This window comes from Dermacentor andersoni, chromosome 3, assembly GCF_023375885.2.
Source record: "Dermacentor andersoni chromosome 3, qqDerAnde1_hic_scaffold, whole genome shotgun sequence".
In the NCBI taxonomy this organism is placed as follows: Eukaryota; Metazoa; Arthropoda; class Arachnida; order Ixodida; family Ixodidae; genus Dermacentor; species Dermacentor andersoni.
Window position 1 is genome coordinate 88497486 of NC_092816.1, and position 26793 is coordinate 88524278.

The following is a 26793-nucleotide window of genomic DNA, read 5'->3' on the forward strand; positions in this document are numbered from 1 at the left end:
CCCGCGACCAAGGCATTGGTGGCGGGTTCGTTCCCCGGACCGCGGCACGAATTTTTTTTCTTCAGCTGCGAAGCTTTTATCTTTTTTTTTTTTTAATGACAAACTCGTATGTTTTTCCACTGTAGCTTCGTGCCGCAGTCGGGTGGATGATCGTTTTTCCTTTCATATGAACCTCCCACCGCTTTGAGGGCTTCCGCGGAACTGATTTGTCACTTCTTAATTTGATGCAAAGGTTGGCCACAAGATGCCGGACAAGGCCCAGCACTTTCTCTTGAAAGAAATGTGTATACCGCTGGCTTACACTGTAACAGTGTTTAAGTAAGATCACGCTATACTGCTGGCTCACACTACAACCAGTGTTTAAGTAAGATCACGCATAGAGCCTAATTTACTGAGCAGGTTTCTTGAGCTAATGACAGTGCTTATAATGTACGAGGCGTTACTTTCTTTAGCACCATCTATCTGAAGAGGCGGCTTCCACGCGAAATCCAAATGTACTACTAATTAACAATATTTCGCTAATAAACTTTAAAAATATACGCTGTACGACTCGTATTGCAATTTACGTATTGGCGCCAGCGAGTTCGGCAGTCACATACACACAGGAATTGTGAGGTTTGCACCACTTTAGAGATACGAGCTCACAAATATTGTGACGAAGTGCATTTGCGTTCAAGGTTCAGATGTTTCAGAAGAAGGCCTCGGAACGGTAGCGCACTTTGCCGCGGCTTCGAAGTCTCGAACCTCAAAGATAGATACTGCAAGTTAAATCGAAAGTTGACGTCACAAGTTTACGTATCTGGCAGTTTCGATCCCTCGCAGCCCGAATAACTATATACGAAACGTCAACGGATTGTCAAAGTGTGCTAGAGCACCAGCCCGGGCATGCAGCACCACCATCGCGCAGCCACCCCACCTACGCGGGCCCTCCCTTTCAATGTACAACCCCTCTCCCGCCTCCACACAGCACCAACCAACTCACCCCCATCGGCGCGTCACCGTGGGACCGCAGCAGGATGCGACGCAGCAGGGGCGGCGTGGGCGCCGCCAGCAGGGCGCCCAAGGACGTCGCCGCCGACTCGGTCATCACCAGCGGTCGGCGCGACGGCGAGCACCATCCGAACGCGTCGGACGCGTGGACGCCGCCGCCGCTCGCCGCGGACAGGCGCGCCGAACTGTCCACGGCACCGACCACGAGCACCATTGCCGGGTATACGGCGTTTCACGCGTACACTGCAGGACGGACCCCCGTCCACTACAGGAAGGAAGAGGCCCCAGGGGAGAATTCGCAGACGACGACGTCGGAGTACGCCGCAGGAGACCGCTCCGTGTTGTGCACACACTTCGCGAAGGAGAGAAGACCGAGCGGACGCAGAGCCTTCCTTGCACGCGGACCGTGTGGATCTTCAGCTATGAGTTCACCTGCGGCGGTCCTCTGGAGACACCGGTGAGAGCCCGGACAGATCCGCCCGGCTCCACAGTAGTGCGGGTACGGGTGACGCAGGGCACTACAGCGGTGTCTTTTCCGTTACTCCAGAGGCCTGGACGGACGTCGGTGGCGCTCTTGACGGTGCACTAACCCGAACCTTGGCGGGACGCGGTCAGTCTCCTCTTCTGGCAGGGACGACACACGCGGACCAGCGATGTCGACTGTGCTTCGCAGCGAGAGCCCCTTCCTCCTCTGCACCGCGGCGGGTGAAGCGGGCCGTTTCCAGGGCAAAGGGACGAGCCAGAAGGGAGGAGGGGAAGGGAGGGGGGAGGGAAGTGATCTGCTTTCGGCCGGCTATACAATGCAACTGCCGCGGCGCGCTAACGACGTGCTCCTAACGACTGAGCCGTTGCAGCAGGCAGCCGGTGACCCGTAGTATGGCAGTCGTAGTGTGCGATGACCGCGCGCGCTCGACCAAAGAGGATGCCGACGCTGGTGATGCTATGTGTATATACGGCCCTGCCCGCCCGTCTGTCTGTCGGTCTGCTTCGTCAGAGCTGCGTTGCACGCACCGTATGCACCCCTATGGAGGCATGCCCCACGTCAGCCGCTTCTCAGCGTGGGCGCCCGCGAGAGAACGACACATTCGCAGGCCGCCAACTGACCCCCCCCCCCCCCCCCCTTCCAACCTCTTTGCACGCCACTTCCACGGTGAACACGAACGGCACCACCAATGAAGGAGGCAGAAAGGAAAGATCGTCGCCTAGAGCAACAAAATAAGAACGAAAGGAGGATGACTCAAACAGGGCGAGAGAATCAAAAATGCGCGCAGGGCGTCAGAACGGCGACGGCGGCAGCTTCGTGACGGCTGCGGAGGAGAGAGAAGATGCTGCTGCTGCTGCTGCGGCCACTGTTGCTCCCGGGTCGTGATATCGCGTGCAACGCCCGCGATTTACTTTTTTTTTGTCTCCTCCTCCTTTCTCCGTATACACATTTGGCCCCCCTTGGTTCCTCTCTTCGTGCATCATCATCTCGCTGCTGCTGCGCATGTGTACACAACACGTAACCACCCCTGCCGCTCTTCCTCTCTTTCCTCTCTCTCTCTTCCTGCCTTGCATGACGCACACACAAGGAGGTGAGGCGAAGGGACGCCGCCTCGTCAAGTTCAGTGTCGGACGACGGAAGTCGTCGCACCGGGCGACGGAAGGATGCAAAGAAAGAAAGAAAGAAAGAAATCACAGGCTGGTAGTGCTGTATTCCAGCTGTCTAGAGCCCATCCACCCCTTCTCATGCAAACTCGTCGTGTGCGCAGGGCCTTCGCATCCGTCGAGCGAAGGCGACAAGATGCGAGGGGTCGTCCCGACGCTGTTACTGCTGCTAACGCTGTCTGGACTTAGGATGTCGTGGCAGCGACGCGCGAAGCGTATCGAACCGACGTCGCGGTCGCTCGCATCTACGCACGTATGTAAGTACACCTCAAGGAATGGCTGCCTCAAGGTCAAGTCAAATGAATAAAATCTTACTTGAATAACAGAGCGGTACCCACACAGTACCTTTTCACGGGCTCCGCTCCGACGGCCTCACCGACTACCGGATAGACAACGCTACTGAGAAAGAAAAAAAATTTAAAAATACCGAAAGTCCCAAGAAGGGCCACCGCCACAGCATATGTATCTGGGTAAAATTAAAGAAATACGAAAGGTGCACATCCGCCAGTTTGCGCTCTTTTCTTTCGTACTTAACGGCCGGTAAAGTACGAGCAATAAACCTTGCCGAAGTTACAGTAGTGCCAGGAGCGAAGTCACTCAGGATTCGCAGTATACCTGAACGGCTGTGCCTAGCGTGCGCTTCGGTCTATAAGGACGGTCATTTCCAGTGGCAGCGAATGTTTCTCCTCTCTTCCAATGGCATGCATCGCGAAAAAAGTTCGGAAGGGGTTTATGCGCGACGGACCCTCAACAGTTACGCGTAAAAAACCTTCGAAACGTTTTTTTTTTTTTTTTGTTCTTGCTCGTGCGGAGCGCAGATATACGACCCTTTTGTACGAGGCACGCGGTGACAAGTCGGCAGTGTATACATACAGACGCACAGCGACAAGAGTTTAGCAGCACTTCCGCCATACGAGTCGTTTCCCGGAAAGTCTGCCGCGAGACTGCTCGCACCTACAGAGCTCTGATGGGCTTTTCACGGACGCTGCTGCGCTTCCGATGAACGACCGCCACGCTCTGCTTGACCAGTGCCGCGGTACGGTGCCCTGCGTTGCGTGCGCTGCCTGCTGCCTCGCTTACGCAGTTGCATGCAGTACCTGCACTAGACGGCTGCATGTATCAGCCGCGTGCAATAGATGCGGTAAAACCTGACTAGCTCAACAAGGTTGTGTCACTATTTGTACCCGCCCCTTTCTCGAGGGGGGGATGCCGATATAAATTATAATCATCAGTGGTCGGGCGACGTTCGGACTGGCGGAACCACACCCTCGCTGCGCGAAGGCATCGAGTGCACACGCCCGCCGGTGCGGAGTCGCAGTTTTCTGGACTTTCTTCGTTTTTTAGTCGCTATAGGGCACACGAAAATCATGCTTTCTGAGTCATAGTTGCCGGAACATCAAATGTGTGTCTGCACCGGGAGTTCGTGATCCTAATCGCTCTTAGTTGTACTGCTCTTATTTATTCCGCCTATTTTAACCTTGCACCATACATCCTTCTTAATTAAGCCGTATCCCCCCCCCCCCAACCCACCCCATCGGGGCAGACCACAGCTGTAGCCGCGACTCTTCTTGCTCCGTTCCCTCACATATCACACGCCCCCGGACTCCCTGCAGGGTTAACAACACCGCTCACATCAGTGCGACAGCAATTGCGCGAAGACTCGAGGCGCGTTCTCGCCGCCGCCGTGCTGTTCCAGGTGCAACGGCGCATGCGCGGCCCGTGCGCGCCGAGTGTTGCGGGCCAGGCGATCCGCTGCGAATGCGACAGCAAGCGAGATTATTGTTTATTATATTACAGATTATGTTTATTTATGGAAGGCTGATTGATACCTCGATGCGCGCTGTCTTCCCGGGCGCCCAGTGTTGGAGGTCACGTGATCTGCCGATTTTCGGCGGCGCGGCGCAATGAACCGGCGAAGCAAGCGGCAGCTCATCAAGCCATGACTGTGACCGCGAGTGTCTTTTGGTGATATAGACTGAACTCTGCATATGTGCGTATTTGGGCGCGTGACCATCACGTGTGTTTATTTAGTGAGTGAATGCTTACAGCAATTGATACTGCCCCCAAAAATACGAGCCTCACTTGGTCTAATGTTCTTCTACCACTGTAACCTCGTCGCCCTTCGGGCGAATCTGCGGTTCCTTTACAAGCGCACTTTGGGCTTGTTGCTCCGTGCAAATTCTTCAAACTCCCTTCAGGCATCGGGTTGCATATATTGTGCATGAGGCTCCCCGCGGGTCTCGTCAAAGGCGTGTCTACACGAAGGGGGCGACCTTTTTTTTTTATTATTAATAGTGTAGTTTTGCGTTCCGAAACCACGATAGCATTAAGACGCATGCCGTAGCTAGTGGGGGACTCCAGATTAATTCTGACCACCGTGGCGTTCTTTAACGTGCAGGTGACAACACCGCCACCGAAACACAGCAGATCACGTGACCTCCAAAACTGGGCGCCCGGGAAGACAATAAACATATCTCGCTCGCTGTCGCTTTCATCCCCACACCCCCTTCCCCCGGTGCAGGGTAGCAAACCGGACGTGCGTCTGGTTAACCTCCCTGCCTTTCCTGTCCTCTCTCTCTCTCTCTCTCTCTCTCTCTCTCTCTCACACGCACACACACACACACACACACACACACACACACAGGTGACAACATCGTCTAATGTCTATAAACTTTATCCCACCAACCCCGCGCAGTGTGGCGGCAAAGCTACTGGTGCCGCTATAGTCAATCGGGAAGCAAGAACGTCACACGGGTTCGTCCACTGTTGCTTGTTGTTGCCGCTGTCGCTGAAACAAAAAATAATAATAATAAAACCGTGTGTCTGAAAACCATTATGAAAAAATACCCAGGAAGTTGGCGGATTATTCGAAACAGCTGTTAAAATTCAATCCCTGATCAGGAGGAGTAAGCGATATGAGAAGAGCGATATTTCACGCTCACCTGAGAAAACCAGCGACAACAAAAAAAAAAGGGGGGGGAGAGAAATAGTGGAACACTGATCCCGGGGCATTCGGTTGGATTCAGTATACTGTTTGCAAAAAACGCTCAATCGCTCCTTGAGCTTTCATGAAAGCGAGCCTTTCGTATAGCCTACATTCCACCCCTCTTAGTTTTTCAGTCTGTCCGCCCGTTTGTTGCCAAGTAGGGAAATGCCAGGAAAGGTTTAACTGTAAACTGAGCCGATCCTGAAGCTTAATGGTAAACTGGGCCGATCCCGGGAAAGAGTGTAATAGTTAACTGCATGGGGGGTCAACACCGGAGACGGTGCTTTTAGAGCCGGACCGAATCCGGAGATGATGTAATTAAATGTGGTGCGCAATCAAAGGTCGGTTGTGACTCGGTGTATTGCCGATCCGCACACCTGCGCACGACGTTTGTGCCCTCGTAACGTCCGGTTTCAATGTGGTCCCTCCCTATAACGCCGACCGAACCTGCAGGCAGTGCAATCCTGATGACGACATCGCGTCATACAATCGGTCACCTGCAGTATCTGGACTGCAGCCTATTTTCTTCTTCCGCGTGCAGTGCTCAGCAACTGAAACGATACATATGCTCGAAGCGCACGGCATGCCGGCACTTTTTGCATCACTCCATGGTGAGCGCTCTGGGAGCCCAAATGCAGCCGTAACGCCTGAACAAGGTTTTTCGCTTTCATTGTGTGCCCAAATGGGCCGCTCGCATGATTTTCCCGGGTCACTTCCATATACTCTCTCCCTCTCTAGCTCTCTCCCTCTCCCTCCCTCCCTCCCTCTCTCTCTCTCTCTCTCTCTCTCTCGCGCGCGCGCATGTAAAGAGAGCTCCAGAAAACCGCTGTTGCAAGACGCACAAATTTACTCTCTCTTTCTCTTCCTATATATACATATATAAAAGCTGCGCCGCTTTGACTACGCCGGAGGCAGGTGACCGTAAACACGGAAACGAGCGGAACAAGGGCTAAACGGCGCGCTTACAATTTCACGGAAGCGACAACCACATGGAACGCGTCTCCGTCGCGTTTTCGTGGCGCCCTCGCTTGGTGTCGGCCGGCGCGTCCGTTTCGCGCCCCGCGCTGACATGGGGCCTGTCGCGCAAACACGACCACTTGCGCAGTGGAGCAAACCACGTCACTTTACAGGTGGCCATAATATGAAGGCCGCACAGTGGCCGTCCACACTCTCTAGTCCTGTGCATGCGAAGAAACGACCTGTCCGCTCCTAGTGCTCCATCTGTGCTTTTAATGAACACCGCTTCATAACGCACCATACATGCAATGACAGAAACTCGCTAACTGAAAAATAATGAGATGTGAATGTTGTTTTATATAAATGGTGATAACGGCTGTTCAGTAAATTTGAAAACTATTCGATATTCGATTCGCTTCTGGCACTATTCCATTCGCATTCGATTCGGTCCCAAAAAATCGATATTCGCACGCCTCTATACGCAAAACCGAAGGACAAACTGCATAGCGACCCCGCCATACAGTTTCAGCCCCAGTTCACCGTGACTACACGGTTTACATGCGACAGCGACTGCTTGGGTTTCGTTCAATGTTCATCAGGCATCGAATAGCCACACTGCGCTCCAAAGGAACCAAAGACACAAAGCGGGGAGTTGCAATAACTTATTGTACTAAGTGTCCATTCAACTGCGTCGCTAGCGGTGTGATGGCTGCATTTATTTATTTATTCTAGTACTGTCACGGCCCATGTCTGGGCACTAAAGAAGGGAGCGGGCAGCTACAAAGAGGAACATAAGAACAATACATAAAATTATTTAAAATAATATTTAACGCGTGCAGATTAAAACTTTTGCAGCATCGTTATACAGGATTTCTAGGGGAAGGAAATTAAAATTACACAATATTAGAAAACGTATGCAGTGCGCAATGAAGATTTTAAGGTAATAAACAACACAAAAAAATTAATTAGATGGTTTTATGCATGCCAAAACCCCCATCTCATTACGAGGCACGCCCTAGTGGAGGACTCCGAAAATCTGGACCTCCTGGGGTTCTTTAACGTGCACCTAAATCTAAGCACACGGGCGTTTTCGCATTTCGCCCCCATCGATATGCAGCCGCCTGTACCGGGATTCGAAATAAACAACACGGTACAAACGCGATATTACAAATGTAAAATTATATAGGAACACTCACAATAGCTATATAATACAAACCAATGACAATGCAGTTAGGAAGAGCAATGTATAAATGTCATTAAGAACAAGAACAACGCATATACGTGCAAAATCAGCATCATCCCGCCACGCAGGATTACACCGTGAAGAAAAAAGGAAGCCCATATATTCTAATTTATTGCAAAATGAACCCACAATCGGGTTTTTTTTTTTTTATCTCATTATTGTTGTAAGTAAAGCTGCCGGTAGGTGGGTCCACTGCGATGACGTCCGGGGAATGAATGATGCCGAGCAAGCAGTAGTGCGGCCAAGTGGCATGCCAACCTTATGCGAATTATCAATGCGTGATGAAATGTAGGTAGGTGGGATGAACGGTGCATTATTTGGGTCTTCGTTGGAATGATAAATTTTAAACAAAAGGCTCAGTCGTGACGCCTTCTGGCGCACCTCAAGGGGCGGTAATGATAACGCATTCTTCATGAGTGTTACGCTTTTGAACGTTTATGGTTGGAACAAATGAAAGGGACTGCGCGATTCTGTACAGCTTCAATGGCTGCTACTAGTGACTTAGTTTGAAGGTCCCACATTGACGAAGCATATTCTAGCTTGGTACGCACGAGAGATTTACATCGTGTTAGTTTGACAGCTAGAAGAAGAAGCTATAGAAAATTTCAGCACGCGACTGGCGTTGGCGACAATGTGGCTGACATGACGATTCGAATCGCGTTTAGAAGAACACCAAGGCATTTGTACGATGTAACAGGTAGTAAAGATGTGTTGTTGTTGTTATTAAAATACACTGGAAGATTTGCGGTTTTACGACGTGAAAAGCGCATCACTTTGCATTTAGTCGATTAAGGGTCACCTATTTTGCCGTTTATGACACCGGATAGAGACTGCGTCCAGGTCAGTTTGCAGCGATTCAGCGTCGTTAGTATTCTTAACCGCACGATAAACGGCACAATAATCAGCAAAAAGTTTAACTGAACTCGAAAGGTTAATAGGTACATAGTTAACATTGACAAGAAAAAAGTAAGGGACCGAGCACCGATCCCTGCGGTACACCAGATGTTACTGCAATTAACGAGGAGTTACAGCTGCACGAATTGTGAACGGTTTGCAAGGAAGGATCCAATCCACGCCAATACGTTAGGGTCAATATTCGCTTTTCCCAGTTTATAAAGAAGCAAGAACCATAAAGGCTATGATGCCGGAAGCCCGGCCTAAACACGTCCTAAATGCGTCCCGTGCTCTTGCTAACAACTACCGTGGCGAGCTACTTAGCCGCACGCAACAATCAGGTGGTTTGTGCCTGTGTCGAACACAGATCTCGAAGCTAACTGCTCTTCTTCACACGATGTTGTTTCACGACAGAATGTCACGCGAATCGTACGCGCCCAAGTGTTTCCTTCTTTGACGTCTCAAAGAAGTCCATGATGACGCCTGTCCCTCCGGTTTTGGCTCGACCACAGAAGCAAAAGACACCTCGATAGAAAAGCTGCATCGAAAGTCGTTCCTCTCTATTATTATTTTTTAATTATTATTCGCTCGAGGAACACGCACCTGAAAGAAGCCCAAACAAGCGTAATGCACTGAACTGTCGTCGCTCACTTGTATATTTCTTTTTTCCTGCTCTTCGAGGAAGGCCTTGCCACCTACGAATAGAGAACAGCGCAGCTCGGGAAAGAAACACCCGGTATGCAGCAAATGCGTCAGAAACCAGCCGTCCAGGCTCCCTCAGTTGTCGCAGCATCCTGCGGGCTCTCCCGTGTCTCCGGGCAAATAACTCATCGCTCGCCCAAGAACAGTTTGGGCAACTCCGCTCGACTTCCTCGCTACAGCAAACTTGAAGCGCAGCCAAGCGTGTCCCTCCTGCATTTCCCCCACTTCCACCGCTCACGCCGCTAACTTTACCTTTCTTCTTCTTTAAATCAGCGCATTTCTTGACGGACGAACGTGAACGGACACAACGTCCAACGTCAGCACGGCAGTAGTGAAATTTGTTCCCTCGCAAAGCGAAAGTTTTCGCAGACAAATAGGCACCAACCGAGAACTACACAACGGCGACTCGCTACGTTTGGCTAGCGTGAAACAGCATTCACATGCTATCGACGGGTACCTCGGATAGACTGAGCAGACTGCGGCCCCGTAAACAACACTGCTGAAGCGATTTGCCGGCTCAAAAAACGCAGCTGGCCGGTCGTACGCGCGTATAGCACTGCCCAGGGGCTGCCAACGCGGATGCCAGCATGAACAGAACGCGATCACTCGTATCTGCAAGTACTGTACGTGCCGCACGCCCACGCGATGACCGAAGGCTATCCTGGCCAAGAAAATAAACGGGGCGTCTCGAGTGCGTTCTACAAGGACTGTCCGTGGTGCTGGAGACAAAAGAAAGAAAAAGAGAACGAACCCTTATCCGTCTGGACGAATCGATGCGTCTGGACGTCTGGACGGATCGATAGTGTTTTCTCGGGAGGTCGAAATACACGCACTAGTTAAACTAATGAGTCGACTTGACGGGGCGCGTCACGGAGGATGAGGAGCCCGACAACAGCGCAAAGAGCTGACAGATACGCGACCAGTATACGTCGGTGCGTCACCAGCTGTTCACACAACTGACAGTCCAGATTTCTTCACGAGAGCGCGCGTTTTCTTCGGATTGGACACAACGTGACAAACATTGCGCAAGAATGTACGCAGGCTTGTATATCGTACGGTGTTCAAGACAAGCTTCATTATCAGTGACACCACCTGTTCTTGAAATTAAAAAGACCGCTGACATTGAAATTTCAAAAGATGCGGATGGGACAGCAGTGCGCACTGGGTAAAAACGCGAACACGACTGTGGGGTCGCCTGAAAAGAAACGAGAAACTGCCACTCACTTCAGGAAGACGCAGTTCCGCTGGAATCGGTCATTGTCATAGTCCAATGTCGGTGGAGCAGGGCTCAAATGGCACACAGTAACGAAAACTGGTGAAACAAACTCGATAGCTATTTTCTGCGACCCCGAGCTAGCCTGCCAGCACCAACCCCTTCCAAAATTTTTGTTAAGCCCATAGTTGCCGAACCGCAACGTAAATGCGGCCGAACGCAGCGAAATAAACATGCACGCGATAACACAAGGGGATGCATGGAGCAACGAAATCAGGCTTTAAAGAATTTTGGTTAATAGGACAAGTAAATTTTCACAAACTTACCTTTGTTATGTGTATCGACGTAGTAACCGAAACTGGTGTGCGAGGAAACCTTGAGAGGCGAATTTCAACACTCACTCTGCGGTAAATCCCTCTGTTTTCACGGCGAAACATAAATGATTTGCTTTCATTGTATAACTACACTGCACTCACAGGTATGAGGACGACATTCGATTTAGCGTCGGTCTCAGCTTCAAAGCGAAAGGAACATAACGCTGAGCAGCGCACACAACGCCGATCGCGTTCTCGTTCTCGAAAACAATGGTCTTCCTTGTTCCTCTGTAAAATACGTGCACGCAAAAAACGTGGCGCACCAGAGAACGAGTGTCCCGATCACGATGTTCACGATTGTCACGGTCACCTAAGCATCTCTGCTACCGATTAAGGCATAGCGGACATGGCTCAAGGCTGAACAGTTTTACGTCGTGCGTTCCGCTCATTGTATCCGCACGATGGTGGAGGCACGCGTCAGCCTCGCATTATCAGATGCTTTGGATACTCGACAAGGCCTTTCAATATGACGCAACTTATAACGAGTCAAGAAATATATATCACGCATAGGGTAGTCACGATAGCCGAAACTCTTTATTGCACATAATGGGACGCAAATGCCACAGCGCAGAGTCCGCAACTGGAGTGAAGAAACTCTCAGACGAGATCATTGGCACTCAGGTCGTACAGAGTTATGACAATCCTGAAAATGAAAGAAAAGTAACAAAGTGATGAAAATCACAACCAAACGCGCCGGAACTTTTAAAAGCGAAACCGAAACTGAAACAGGCTTCTATAATGGCGCGTTGGAATCAAACTAACATGAGGGCTTCTTTTTTTTTTTTTTCTACACTTGTTACACGAGTGTAGCTAGTGTCCACACGAGTTTGCACGAACTGTAGGTTAAAAAAAAAAGCCCTATTATAGGAAAAAGAAAAAGACGTATACACACCGCGAGCAAAACTATTACTGCCATGATAATTGCAATTTTTGAGAAAGGTTGTGCGACATGGCTTTCATTGCACATCAAACAGCATTTAATGAAGTGCGACACCGTGGCGACACCATCGATTCCGTCCGTTCCTCCCGTGGTTCCTTCATTGCAACATGCGCAACATACGTTTTAGTAACGTTGCAACATACATGCGAACACTCGGTTCCAGTGTGCCTACAGCGTCTTGCGCGAGGAGCTCGCAGACTGCGAAACGTACGCAGGTTCGTGTCGTCATAGAATAAGGAACCGGCTTCACGGCACAAGACGGCAACCACTCGCCCTACCACCACTGCAAAACAAGGCGCTCTCGTGGTTCGTAATTCCCAACAGAAATCGGCAACTTCCCAAAATCTGTTTATCTGCATCTCAAAGTTTCTTGCGAAGCGAATAGCCAAGTTTGACACCGGCAGAACGGGAAATAACCAGACGCACTATTACCTTTTCGGCGGCAAGGCTAAGTTTGCCGAGAGGAAATCCCTCAATTTGCTGCCGTACTCCTTATTTTTCTCTGGAGAGAACACGTTGATGGAATGAATCGAGCACAGACAGTTGGGATCAGTCGTGCCGGCTCTAGACATTTCCAAACCGGGTTCCACAATAACGGTCACTTTCTGTAAACACAAAAGGCACGGGTCACGTTCTACGCGCTGAAGAGTAATGCGCTGTCAAAATCGTACACGCGGCTTTAAAAGCTTTCTGGCCTGAAAATCTTCTGTTGGCTGGCGAAATAGTCGCTTAGAAGCTATACTTGCGTGCACTATCAAATCATCCGAAAGCTACCAAACTTATCACCCGCCCAAAGTACAGCATGCGCTCTGATACACGTTCGCAATCTCACCTCGATATCTTTCTTCAGGAGGGAGGCAACACACTGGGCAAACTTTACGTTGAAACCATTCGGAATTCTGCTAGCTAGAAGATTCGTCTTGAGCGTGCAGATAGGCATGACGGAGCTAAAAGGTGCGCACGTTGCTCTTATGACGCTCTATAGCGAGTCGTCGCGCGCAAAGTGCCTGATCGTTATCTTTACGAACGCTGATAAGCGGGGCGGAGGGCACCAGCGGACCGCCCCTAAAAGCAGCACCATTGATGCCAGACGACAGACAACGGCATCGCGCCGCGTTTCCGCAACTTCATCGTATCGAGTACCCCGACTGGCTGCGCTATGTTATACGGGTGCGTCAAGGTGCATTTTCGATCGCTATAGAGCCCGATCGGGATTAAATTTATCCTGGCTGGCTCCTTCGGGCAAGGGAGCCAATGGCGGTCGAAAAATTCAGGCACATATGTCCCCATCGCGATCGGAAATGTACCGCGCGACATCCACATTAGACGAGCGCATTACACGCCTCCTAAGCATTTTATATGAAGCCTGTCGGGCGCGTTGGTTGTACCACGTCGTAGTCGATTCTCTCCGAGCTCACGCGGAAGAAAAAGGAAAGTGCTAAATGTTTCGCGCATGGCGATGTACAAAATCGAATGTTTTAGTGCACCTGTCAGGTGCTCAAGCGCCACATCACTGAGTTTTTCGTAGCTTGCGCGCTTCAATCATCTAAACATACTAGGGAAATGAGCTAATTACCACTAAAGATTTGACAGGGCAGGCAACTGGCCTTGTCACTCGCGCTTCAAGGCAACACTGCGCACATCGTACACAGTGCTACCGTGGCTAGAATCCCAAGTCAAAAACAGGCTACTCCGCAATTTCACCATGTAAGCCATTCGGCTGTGTGATGCCGTTTCCCATTTAACTGCCGACGATTCACACCTCTGGATAGTGAGCAAAGAGTTCCTCTTCATTCCCTAGGTCATTGGAACCTGTCTCGCACCCCAGGAACTCCCTTAAACAGCTTGTAGTCAGCTACGTGCTGACTGCATTTAGTATAGTGCTACTCGCAGCATAGCGCTTCGATTTCCACATAAGGTGGTATGTGGGTTAATGCACACATGAAAAGAAACTGACAAGGCTTCAATAAAAAGGCACAATTTATTTCAGAGAGGAAGGAAAAAGCGCAGCAGGGTCCAAATTGCTTCAAATCGAAATGCTTCAACCAGTCCATTCAAATGCAGCCTTGGGTGACGCTGCTGCCACGTTTTTAACATTTCAAGCCATAGAATGGCTATACAATGCCTGTACCTTTATAACAAATTTTCCCACAGAATTTGGAACATGGATGCTGTGACTACAATATATATCCAAGGGAAGGAGAGAAAAAATATAGCAGGATCAAAGAACCATTTCACTCTTATATAATTCTTAAAACTCTTCTTGAGTTACAACGCAACATTTTTCCCACTGTTGCTCACTCACACAAACACACACATGCTCACACGGAACAGTCTCACTATTTACAGAAAAAAACGCACACAGTCGACGCACGTCGGTACCAACATTAATCCAACCGACTAATGCAAAATACACCACAATACTCTCACTGGAGACAGGGAAACAAAGCATTGCCAGCTACAACTACGGGCCATCGAAAGAAATAACGACTTTTTTCTCCCCTTTACCTTGAGTGCATTTAGGCAGCGAAACAGTGCTACACAAAGCTCCGACAATTTGCGACACAGCAGAGGGGGGACATTTACAATGAGTTTCATTCGCCTAGGTTATGTACAGAGATGCCTAATGCACAACAGACCTGTTTTGATGGCAGACTGAACAAACAAAAACTTTTGAAAAGTTGGAAAACCCAGGAGACACTGCTATTTACAGCACAGTTTTAGCACGCACACTGGACAGGCATATATGCTACTGCGACCAACAACTACTGAGCACCAAATTTAAACCTGCAAAAAAAAAAAGCAAGACACCAGAATGGTTACCACTGCTTTGAGGGGAAGAAAAATCTTGGAACAGAAGTATGTACTACTGGAGACCCGCATTTGTTTACACACACAGACACGCACACACACACTCTAGTAGATAAGGACAACAGTTGACAGAGTGAAGTGATGACCAGAACAACATCCAGGCACAGGAAGTTTGCAGGGCACGCAAGACTGGGAAAATAAGAAATACAGAGAGGGGGGGGGGGAGGGCACACAACAACAAAAAAATAGAATAAAGGGCATGAAGAGCTGAAATGACTATCACAGACTCATTTTTACTTTTTTTCTCAGAAACAAGCTTATCACTTATTTTGAGAAAGGTCTATCGTTTTTTCATTTTTTTTTTCACTTTTCAAAGCTCTTTTTATCCCCATCAGAACAAAACATGGACGTCACGATCTCACACAAAGGACCTGAAAAGAAAGGAAACCACAGAAAACATGGAACGTACATTTACACACAACAATTTGAAAAAGAAAAAAAGAATTCGCAGAACCAGCTGCATGTTTTGACGTCAATGGAACAAAGCAACGTCAAGTGAGAAAAAAAAAGGGGGGGGGGGGGGGGGGGGGGGAGCGCCGTACTAGTGCCTATAGCCCATGCACGACAGCGGTAAATGACTTCAGCACCCAGTGCTAAATTGCCAACGGCAAAATGCACGGTGGTGCAGTGGTGGCCTTTCGCAGGAAACGACAGTACACACAGAAGGAAACAATGCAGCAGCTTTGGCAGCGACAGCCATCGATCGAATGCAAGGCGCGGCAGTACTTCAGATGCAGCATGAGTTACGAGCCGACACGACAAGCAAAAACAGGCTCAACCCCCCCCCCCCCCCCCCCCAAAAAAAAGTGCCAGCCTGAGTAATGTATAGACCGTTGCAAGACAAAAAAAAAAAGTAAGAAAAAAAAATGACTTAAAGCACCTTCAAGTACAGAGAAATATGCTACAACATAAGCTAGTAACATGCATTGAAAGGGAAGAAAATGCAGGCGAGATTGTCACTAATCAATTTTGAGCAATGCCACCCTGGAGGTGTATGTGCCCCCTCGTTCGATGAGACTTTTCCAGCCCACATTGAGTGAACAAGTGCCTGCGTCCCTTGAGGTTCTCAAGAAGCCACTCGATATAGCAGTAGCCTAGATAGTCAAATAAAAAAAAGTTAGTTAAAGATGCACAAATGAGCTGGGAAGATGAAAAATGGGACATTTCTCACAATGTATGGAACTAGCACGAGCCATCGTGGAGCTAGTGTGCAAACTAGAATCAACCTGCCAATACGTGTACATAACGAACAAAATACGGGCACAGCAAGCGGTAACAAATGTTAATGCATACATAAACATGATGCAGATCACATCAACAACTTCACATGTAGAAAAAAGCTGAACAGAATTTGCCGGCACAAGGAAAAGAAAAACACTTCGAACGAGACACCGCACTTTGAATGCGCACAATGACAAGGACAAACAAGAAGACAAGGTGCAATGTTTCCTATAGTATCCCTACTAATGCACGAAACTAGAACACACCAACAGAATGGCACAGGACACGACTACGAGCCTACACGAAAACTGTACGAGACACGAACACGTTTGCGCACACACACACACCAGACTGCGCAGATCCGTGCAGCCAGAGCAAAGGTTCCCTCTTCCTCAAAGACTTTTTCGCAGCAGTCTCAACACACCGCTGATCCCGAAATAACGAGACTTGCACGTGCAAACACACCGGGAGGAGGAACCCACGAGACGAATACGAGGGACAGTGCACAGAAGAGTACAGACAAGGAAAAAAAAGAAATGCAGCCACTTTGATTTTTTTTTTCTCACTTTGTACTTTGGCTGCAGAGGAAAAAGCTCAAATTAAAAAATTTCAAGGAATCCATACCCAGAAGAAGAAATGAATTAAATTACGGTGCTCTCTCCAATGAAGCAGGAGGCACACAAACACTCCCTACACAGAAGAAAAAAAAAAATGCAGACCACAAAAAGTTGTGAAGTAATACAGACTGTATGCACTTTTTCATGTGTTCCTTTGAATGCCGTGTTTTTTTCTCTTCTTTTTTGCAACACTAGCCGTTTGCAGCACACAAACAAGCTGAACAATGTAAGCCAACGTAAACTAAAGAACGAGCTGGGAGAAAGTGTCCCACGTACGACAGCAATGATAAGCTCCTCGCACACCACGCAGGGCGCGTTTATGTTAGTCGTACTTCCATTTCCTGACCATCGTCATCAACAGCACCTGAATGGAGTGCAGTAAGGGTACACAAATAGTACACTTGAAACACTGCTGCTTCACTCAAACCACCTTTTGCCCAACCATGTCGAACACACATACACAAGTTGCCCCAAGAACAGAAAGGAAAAGAAAAAGAAAAAAGAACCACGACTGGAGAAGAACTGCTCCCTCCTATGTTCCGCAGCATCTGCCTACTAAGTGGCACCGGGTCACGCACAGTGCACTGGGGCGAGGGAGGAAGGTGCTTTGGCAAAAGGGGCCCGACAGGCCTGCCAGAGAGGCACCCAACATCTTCAGGCATCCCCCACCAAGAGGGTGAACGATGGGCAGAAAAGTGTGTCGTCTGCCACGACGAGTGCACAGGACGTTGCGAGCAGGCTGCTGCTGTTGGACAGGCCGGCACAGAAAGGTTCCGGGCGAGAGAAACTGGCAGGCAAAAGGTGGCGATGCACTCGTTGCTCAGTTCTTGACGGCCGTAGCTTGCTGCTGCTGTCGCTCCACCTCCTCGACAAGCAGGGCCTTCTGGTGGGGAACGGGGGGCAAGGTGGGCTGGTACAGCACGTCGCTGCCAAACCACTTGGCCAGATTGGCAGGCGGCATCCCGGCTGCGGCAGCTGCTGCCGCCGCAGCCGCTGCTGCTGGCACAGCGGGCACACGACCGGGGAGTCCACCGGGCACCATGCTGGCACCCTTGGCATCTGCATGCAGCAATGCAAGAGATGCATAGGTGGATTCAAATGCAAGTAGAGGGGTTGCTGACTGAGCAAGTTGGTGAGCCATTATTGTGAGAGTACAGTGCCAAGGTTAAACATGGATGAGCCCTTGTCTCTTATGTCATCCACATTTGATCTTCACGCTGTAAGCTCGCAGGAAGTAGTGGGTTGTAGCCACAGTGCTGCTACGGCTGGGTCAACAGCTAACCAACAGCATAACCTAGATATGTACTGACCAGTGGCGTAGCCAGAAATTTCGTTCGGGGGGGGCTCACAATGCAGCTTGGCCTCCTCCTTAAGAGGAAGCTTTAGCTCGGGTGCTCCTATCCAAATACATGTAGAAGGTGAATTCGTTTTTCTCTGTAACCATTGCACAAAATTTGACGAGGTTTGTTGCGTTTAAAAGAAATACTTAAATTCTACTGACTTCTGGTTTCGAATTTTTCATTTAGGTTGTCAATTCGTTATTAAAAATTGGCGAAAATGGCAAATTCTCAGAAAAGAAAACTATCATGTTTAAAACTATGTTACTCAACAATGAAAAATTATAATACACTTATGTGAATCGCATTAATAGTACATCTACAGCGGACAAAATTGATATGTTACCAATGAATCTCAAAAAATTTAGTATTATTGAAATACGGCTTTTGTAGAACCCTTGTACACCACAACCAATTCACGTAAGATACCAATTGACATACGAAATTTGCCCACTTTGACTCTTATTATAGATGCTGTTTGAAGAACCACAATATTTTTTCCACTTTCCAATTTTTCTAAATATATGAAACAAGATTCAGGCCCTAAATCAATATTCCGCTTCGAATAGATACTAGAATTTAACTTCCTCTCTCAAATGCAACAAATTTCATTAAAAGCGACCTAGGGGTTATCTCAGAAACGCGTTTCTGCGTTTTACATGTATTTCAATAGGCCGCGTCGGAGTTGGGCCGGAGCTAAACCTTCCTCTTAAACAATTTGTCGAGGGATCAAATACATTAATAATAATTGCATTGCCATTGCCAAAGATGCTGCAAACGATTTCTTGAACGCTACGCACTGTCAAAACAAGTAATATATGTATTTTTTCATAAAAAGTTACTCGTATGTGCCAAAAATTGTGCCCGAAATAACCGATATCAACGCTTCCATGTTTTTGTCTATTTAGTAAGTAAAGAAAATATCACCCAATCTTTAGAACTACTATATCAGTTCGAAACCAGCAAAGCAGTTCATGCCGCTGATATGAAAAATATAAAGGTGATGAAATGAACAAGTTGAGGACAAATATGTTAATTAAACTTTCAAGAACCTTGTTTCAAGCCTTGATTCAAGAACCTTGTTTACATTTTTGTACATATGCAACGGCCAGGGAAAACTCTCCGACGCTGTCATTTATTCCAATGTATTACGCAGTAGCAGCTGCCACCGGTCATGTATCGTGAGTAATTGCACCGAAATTATTGTTCCAACAAAGAGCGCGTATATAAAGCCGTTCTGCAACATATACGAGGGCGAGTCAAATGAAAGTAAGCCAACGCGAATATATGACAAACGGGGTACCTTATTTAAAAGTAGTCTCCATGAGCATTGAGACATTTGTCCCATTCACTAACGAGTCGGGTGATTCCCGTCTCATAAAACTCCTTGGGTTGCTGCTTCAAAAAATCTGCAACTGACTCTCACGTCATCGTTTGACACGAATCTGTTTCGCTTGAGTTGTTTTTCATTCGTCCCAAAATGTGGAAGTCGCAAGGTGACAGGTCTCAGCTGTATGGGGCATGTTGCAGCGTTTCCCACTTGAACTTTGCCAGTTTTGTATTAACCACATCAGCGACGTGGGGACAAGCATTGCAGTGAAACAATTAAAAATTAATTATGGGGTTTTACGTGCCAAAACCACTTTTTGATTATGAGGCACGCCGTAGTGGAGGACTCCGGAAATTTCGACCACATGGGGTTCTTTAACGTGCACCTAAATCTAAGTACACGGGTGTTTTCGCATTTCGCCCCCATCGACATCCGGCCGCCATGGCCGGGATTCGATTCCGCGACCTCGTGCTCAACAGCCCAACACCATAGCGACTGTGCAACCACAGCGGGTAGTGCTTATCAAGATGACCCCATTCGACACTTTTCAAAGTCGTTTGTTCTTGATTGCGACACGCAGACGATCCAGCGTTTCACAATATCGGAAACGATTGATAGTCCCTCCAGCTTTAGCGAATTCCCTCAGTAATGGCCCCTGACGATCGAAAAAAAAGAAAGTCAACAACACCTTTCCGGCGCTAATAACGGTTTTGCTTTCTTTGGAGCTGGTGAATTCGAATATTTCCACTGTAAGCTTTGCCATCGTGTTTCGGGCTCGTAGTAGTGACACTATGGTTCATCCCCGATCCCAATTGCATACAAGAAGTAGTCACCCTCATTGTGATACCGGATCAGATGAATCAAGGCAGCGCAGAACCTTCTTCTGGTGGTGGTTCAAAATCTTGGGCATCCATTGCGCACACAAGAGCCGATAACAGAGATGTTCATGAATTGTGGTGTGAACAGAAGCATGGCTGATGTACGCTCTGCCAGTTTACCGATGCTTATCATCCGTTCTTGTCTAATCAGCTCATCAACCTTTGCGATTGTGTTGGGGGTGATTGCACGGTGGCTTTGGCCCTGTCTTGGATCGTCTTTGCAACTTTCACGTCCTTTGTTGGACCGTTTGCTCCAACGCTTCACAGTGGCCAATGAAATGCAATGTTCAACGTACACGGCAGCCCTACGGCAACTAATTTCTTTTAAGGAAACACCTTCAGCTGTCAAAAACCTTACAGCACCACTCTTCTCAACTTCTGCAGCGTCCATTACGTCACACAACCATGTTCAACCAAGTGTATGAGAGCATTAAAGAACAGTTATCCTCACACCTGCATGTCACTTTTGTAAATGAGAGATGCTTGTGTGCTACGCGCATCCCTCACAGATAATCCACCGAATTATTATTGCGCGGGGTGGGTTGGCTCACTTTCATTTGACTCACCCTCGTACATTTGAAATGTGAAGATACAATGGAATATACAAATGCGAAGATATAGCTTGATAAAGGACAAAAAAGTGTCACTGGAAACAAAGCTCACTGCACGTATACACAAAACCTCGCAACAAGGTATTTAAATATACGTATAAGTATCCAATAAATCTACGTATCTAAGCAAAAAGCCACTGTTATAATGTGTCAAACAAGGCAAATAAACACGTTGCGCAATCACAGATTCACAGATCACAGAATCCTAAGGCCTGCCCATCCTTCTTCCACTTCCCCCGATGTATAGCGCGCGACGGAAGGCGGCGCGCTTGCTCCCCGCTTTTCTCTTTTGCGCACCTAAGAGTGAGCCAACATCGTCGGCTCACCCATTCCAATGAACCACCACAATGTTTTGTCTCATTGAATCTCGCTGCGTGCTTTGTCAGCTTGTCTGATAGTGGGCTGATTTGCCTTGTCTCGTTGCATGTTCCGATGTAAGATTTTAGAAAAGTCAATGAACCTTTGCTGTCAAATGTTGAAAACAACATTAAACCCACAAAGTTCCGCAATTGAATATCTAAAGCCCAACTTTGGAAATATCAATGCACCTTTCACATCAAAAGTTTATGAGAACTGTATACCCACGGAAGTTTCAGAATTTACATCCATGCGCTCCGTAGATTCCGCGGCCTCCGCGATATGCCGCGACGAGCCCGCTCGCCATCAAAACGCCCTTGAAACTTTGTGCTCGGATGGGAATCTGTGTTATGCGACTCCTGGTGCATGGGCGTTGCCGCGAAATCCAGCCAGAGTTCGCAATGTTTGCGGTGAAATGTCATTTCGAGCGTGAAAAAGACACCAGACAAAATCCCGAATGATTTCCGGCGCCGGGGGTTGATTTGGTCGGCGGGGCATGGACAGCACGAAAAAATTTCGGGGGGGGGGGGCTGAAGCCCCATAAGCCCCCCCCCCTGGCTACGCCCCTGGTACTGACGGACAGCTGGCTCAGAAGCACAATCAAGCTCACGGAAGAGGCCTTCTCGGGGTGTGTAGCAGCTTGTGCGGAAAGTATTAGAAGAATTTTCCAAGTACCTTCTTCCAAAGCTCTGACCAAATATTTTCAGGGACTGAAGCAACATACTGTATTTACTTGATTTCAATGCTTTTTTTCCAACATTATCTTTGCTTGAAGTCAACCTTCGCATTACATTTGAATAACAGCAACAGTTACCATATTAAAGCAAATGTAAAGCATGCAGTCTTAGCGTATGTTGGCAACCTGTTCTCTTTTACATCTCAATCCAAATCCAGAGACAAGTCGAGGGAAGTTGAAACTTGTTTGTTGGCAGTGGTGGCAGTTACTGTGCTGCAGTAGTACTATATGTTAGTAGCCCGAGGCCTTCACACTTCGACTCCATTCACTCGCCACATTATGGCGACTCAATGCATTCGGCATGACGGTCACTTCAAGAAACAAGCTTCTGATGGCCGAGGAGCTGAAAAACACAGCTTGGAGGCTGGATGTCAACGAGTCGATTAGCAGATGGCGGGGTGAGGCCCTCTTTGAAAGGGTTTTGAATCGCCCCTGGGGCTTGATGAAAAAAAAAAAAAAAGAAGAAACTGTCCGCAGATAGTATAAGCTGCTGTGAACATCTCTGCCAACTTTTGCAGTCATGTGCGGCATGTGGAGCTCTCAAGCGGAGCACGAATTCACCTTCCTCTCAAATGCTCTCTTTTTAATAGAAGCCTGCTTCTCATTCTTTTCTGGATGCTTTGTTTCATAACACAGCAGATTCCCATATGCGGCTGCTATTGCCAATAGCTGACATCGATCAAGAAGGGTGTTTGAATCTGTGTGCTCTTTCCTACTGTCACTGTGCATATTTATTGGCGCATTTAATAAACAGGCTGAAGAAAGGAAAAATCTGCTTTCGCATTTCGATAATTAGATACTTGCGAAAGAAGCCGATCTGCTCAAGCCTGGCCGCAGCCACCAGCGGAGGAATGAAACTTTGGCCACCCTGCTTATTGGTGTCGTAGCCGTTGGGCCTCGCTAATTTAGACTAGTTTTTAACAAGCAACTAGCCTCGAACCACTTGACACTTGACGTCAGAGCACATGCACATTTGCCAGCGTGTGCTCACTCCTGGCCACACTTGGTTAGACGCCTTGGCAGACTTGGCTTCATATTGAGCTATTGATAGCGCTTCGAAAATGCTCAAGTTTGATGTGGCTACGACTATCCATCGGTCAAGCTTGTGCACAACAAAGCCAGTCCGCACCATGTGGCACGACCAGACCCGAGCACGTGAGCACGAGAGGGCACTCAAGCCCTGTCGTGCACAAAGCAAACGCTGTGCGTAGGCACTGCAGTTGCATGTAGCTGCAGTCTGCTATGTAGCATAGATACCGCTGCAGCCGCGGGGTGCCGTGATGACTCTGCTGGCTGAACGCACTGCGCCTTCCAGAGAACAACAGCGTTCGGCACATCGTAAGCAGCTAAATCAGAAATAATGGCGTCTACATGAACAAAATTAAATGTTAACTCTGCACAATGGTGACATTCAGTAGGCAGAGCTTTGTGGGCATACCCTGCTCCACCGTAGCCTTCGCAGTGTAAGTCACTGAAGAAACGGAAGCACCGCTAACACGATGTTTGATTGCCAATAACTTGCTGCTCAATACATTGCAGTACTTTTTGTGGCAAGTTATTTGTGAAATAGTCTAATATGACTTCAATGCATTTCTTGACTTCGATAAGAAGTGTTTCAGGGACCCTTTAAATGCAAGGCTGTTCAGAAGGGCTTTAGTGTACCTCGTCGTTGCCTGGTATGACCTCTTGGAGGAAACGGTTATGCAATTCTTTTAAGATTGGCTCTACCTCGAACTGATCCAATGGCACAAAAATGGCTTGATCTGGGAGGTAGAGAGCAACAGGGAAAGCTCGGCCTCGGACTATGACGATGTGAAAAGAACTCTTAAGAATTTCTATTCCGTGAATTAAGTGCGATTTCTTTCAGTTGATCTCGCATTACATTCGTGGTTTTACTTCATTATTTGGCGTGACTGGAAAGTCATCCCTTGCACTACAATAATGGTCACATTACATTCAAATTATTAGGGTATTTGACAGCTTGAAAACAAAACTAACAGTGGAAGAACATTTACAAATTGGAAACAAAGATTTTAGGAACAAACGACCACTAGCTTCCATGAAATACGTACAGCAGCTTCTTACCTTACAAAGCTTATGAACAAATTGGAAGGACAGTTAATTTGTGTCAACCTTATGGCAAGAGCTTAGCCAAATTAGAAATATCAACGATTTTGCGACATCTGTTGTAATTTAACGGTTTTCAAGTCCTCAAAAATGACATCGTAGTGTTCGCAGACTTCGAAGACCTTTAGTATATAAACTCTGCTGCAACAGTAGATGTGATTACAGTGACTCTTAAGAGCACTGCACTTTCAAGCGAAAGTGACAGTTGCCTGAGGGGTCACTCCAGGATGCTGTCCCAGAGTGACCAATACAGCAAAAGCTCGTTAATTCGAATTCGGCGGGGATGCTATGAAAATTTGAATTATACAAAATTCGAATTAATGAAAGTACGAGAAAAAATTGCTCAGTTAAGGCGCGCATATAGTCCTGCGTGGCGTGAGCACGCGCACACATGCGCTACGTCACGTTGGCGTTAGCGTCTTTACTTCACAGCACTGGCGCAGCCAACGTAACCGAACATGGCCAACACAGTCCAACGTGCCCGACGTTGAGATGGCTGTTGCTCCATCCACGCGTTTGTCGCACCGACTAGCGCAGAGAAAAAACAATTTCGCAGTTTTGACCGCGAAGCGATTGCAATAGCAAATTAGTAGATAGCTATACGAAGTAAGGATAGTAGTTTTATTGGCTTATGAACTAGTAAACATTCACTTACTAAATAAATTAACAAGTACGGCGTCTCGCGTGCATAAGTGAACATGAACACATCTCGCTCGATCACCGCGAGAACTCACTGAAAAACGCTCGAGTGAGGAATCGCAGCAGTGGCAGTGAGCAAATTGACCTTCGTACAGCTCTCGTTTCAATGAACGAAACGTAGAAAGCACATCGCATACGAAGCTACCGGCACTACGCGCACTCTGCAAACATCGCAGATACCTTTCAAGATGAGGCCCACGCGAACGCGCACTTTGGCCACATTGCAGATCGCTTTCAAGATACGGCGCCCGCATGGCCATGCAATAAGCAGCAGCCACCAGAGAAGACCACCTCCGCCCGCATCCACCTCGCCTTCCTTGCTCGTGCACGCTTTCTCTCGCACATACAGCATAAGGTGCACGGCAACGATTTGATCGCCCTTAAGCTTTATAGAGAACCTCATGGGAGAGATGTGACCTGCAACAGAGGCGTTGGCCATGCCATGGCCAGGCGCAAACGTGTCTCTCCAGTCAGGCCTAAATAAAGGGCCGCAGATAGAAGCAAAGCTGCGCGCCCTGCGCGACGACACGAGCTTCGCCAACATGCTCCCACGCACTAGCACTCTACCCCTCCACGATAGCGTGGAGTTCAAATTATCGGTGGCGGTGCGGGTTTCAGTGTGAATTAGCGAGATGTGTTACATATTGCTTTCAATACATTGCTAGACGGACCGCGGCTGCTACTTCAAATTATGTGAAATTTCGAATGAATGAGTTGTGAATTAACGAGCCTTTCGCTGTACACTAATTTCACCACGTCCATGGTGCACGTACGGTGGCCTTGTCGGCACCACGATGACATCTCTCGGCACTTTCTCACTGTACTTCGGGAATCAAGGCTTCACTGAGGGAAACGTGGAAGGCAGTGCCATTGCGGAAGTGAAGCAGTGCATCTGCTCAACACCACTGATTGTAGCATTTATTCTCGCCCCAATGCTTCCCGATCTTGAGCAGTTTTGTCAGGACAAAAAAATGCATTTCAACTGGCCTTTAACCGGTTCAGGACACACTACTACCTGCATGCTTTGCAGGGGCATTGCTTTGCAGGAGCACTGGTGTAAAACTAGTTGAGAAATTGGCATATTGTGGCAAAGGAGTTGACTGAGAACTGCAGGAGTAGTATAGACTCCAGACATCTGCCAATTCTCGAAATGGCTCTTGTGCAAGCCAATGCAAGGCCTAGGAATCACGACAACTGGGAGTGAAAGTTCACTTTTGCCAGTCTGCTCATGAACTGAGGTGCTCAGATTGGAGAGCAACATTAACCTTGAACAAAAATTCTGCGCTTCCATAAGCCACACTACAAGCAACATGTGTGCTTGCGTCATGTGCGGGGCTCTCTACTCATGTCCTCAGACGTTTTCTCCGCATAGCTCGTGCCTCCTGGCATTCTGAAGTCTGTCACAGTTGCGCTGTAGCAATAGATGCAAGCGTTCCAATGCTAGCGCTGCCTGACAGCATGGGAACTCGGGCACACGACTAACGATATTGGCTGCAGGATGGCACTGAGCACGGGATGGGTGCACACTCCGTGGGTCTGACACATGGAGGGCTCCCCGATCATTTCGACACTCATTCGTGGGACCACACCAGCGAATGAGTTGGGCATCAGTGTGGGACATGGGAGAACACTCAGGATCCTTGTGTGGCCAGTCAAACCCCACCGATTCCTCAGCATATCCAATTTCATGTGTAGTTTAGTAAGCTAGCCATTCTTGGATAAAAGGAGCAATAAATGCCCTTTGTGTTTGCACTGTGTCTTGCTCCTAGAGCACATGAGACCCCATACATGTGCTGGCTGGAATGACAAATGTCAACACCATGGTTTCCATGACAAATTGCCCACATTCCCTGGTATCACGTTCAGGGGATATACTTACACTTTTGTGTGATGTAGCATCGAGCATGGCACCTCACTGGAATGATGGGCACCTTGTTTACAATCGTAACAGAAAGCAATATTTCAAAATACTACTGACCGACAATACGGAGCGAGAAAAATGTTGCGAGTCTTTGCAATATAAAGTTGGACCTCGTAACAAATAAAGCTGCATCCAGCACGAA

General features: G+C 48.2%; 3 protein-coding genes across 6 annotated transcripts in view; all 3 read right to left on the minus strand.

The window, feature by feature from the left end:
• The window catches only part of LOC126525062 (uncharacterized), a 140588-nt gene extending 129780 nt beyond the window's left edge, over nucleotides 1-10808 (minus strand). For all 3 annotated transcript variants that reach the window (XM_050173120.3, XM_050173119.3, XM_050173122.3), the window contains exon 1: nucleotides 10644-10808. The gene's annotated coding sequence lies outside the window, so the exon portion shown is untranslated. The remainder of the gene's footprint in view (nucleotides 1-10643) is intronic.
• Nucleotides 10809-11521: 713 nt separating this feature from the next.
• LOC126525070 (D-dopachrome decarboxylase-like) lies at nucleotides 11522-13514 on the minus strand. Its single transcript, XM_050173132.3, has 3 exons — nucleotides 12779-13514; nucleotides 12379-12551; nucleotides 11522-11649 (listed from the first exon to the last, which is right to left on the minus strand). Exons 1-3 carry the CDS (start codon nucleotides 12884-12886, stop codon nucleotides 11604-11606), a joined length of 327 nt encoding a protein of 108 aa, XP_050029089.2. The 5' UTR covers nucleotides 12887-13514; the 3' UTR covers nucleotides 11522-11603.
• Nucleotides 13515-13908: 394 nt separating this feature from the next.
• Nucleotides 13909-26793, minus strand: part of LOC126525061 (uncharacterized) — a 72317-nt gene continuing 59432 nt past the window's right edge. For both annotated transcript variants that reach the window (XM_055067512.2, XM_050173118.3), the window contains exon 18: nucleotides 13909-17714. In XM_055067512.2, coding sequence (XP_054923487.2) covers nucleotides 17476-17714 — 239 coding nt within the window. In that variant the 3' untranslated portion in view covers nucleotides 13909-17475. The remainder of the gene's footprint in view (nucleotides 17715-26793) is intronic.

Excerpts from the sequence above, each read along its gene's own strand:
- LOC126525070 (XM_050173132.3), bottom strand. The coding sequence starts at position 12,886 with ATGCCTATCTGCACGCTCAAGACGAATCTTCTAGCTAGCAGAATTCCG. Across the intron at positions 12,552-12,778 it reads TCCTGAAGAAAGATATCGAG|AAAGTGACCGTTATTGTGGA; the intron begins GTGAGATTGCGA and ends TTGTGTTTACAG. Across the intron at positions 11,650-12,378 it reads TTAGCCTTGCCGCCGAAAAG|GATTGTCATAACTCTGTACG; the intron begins GTAATAGTGCGT and ends TTTCATTTTCAG.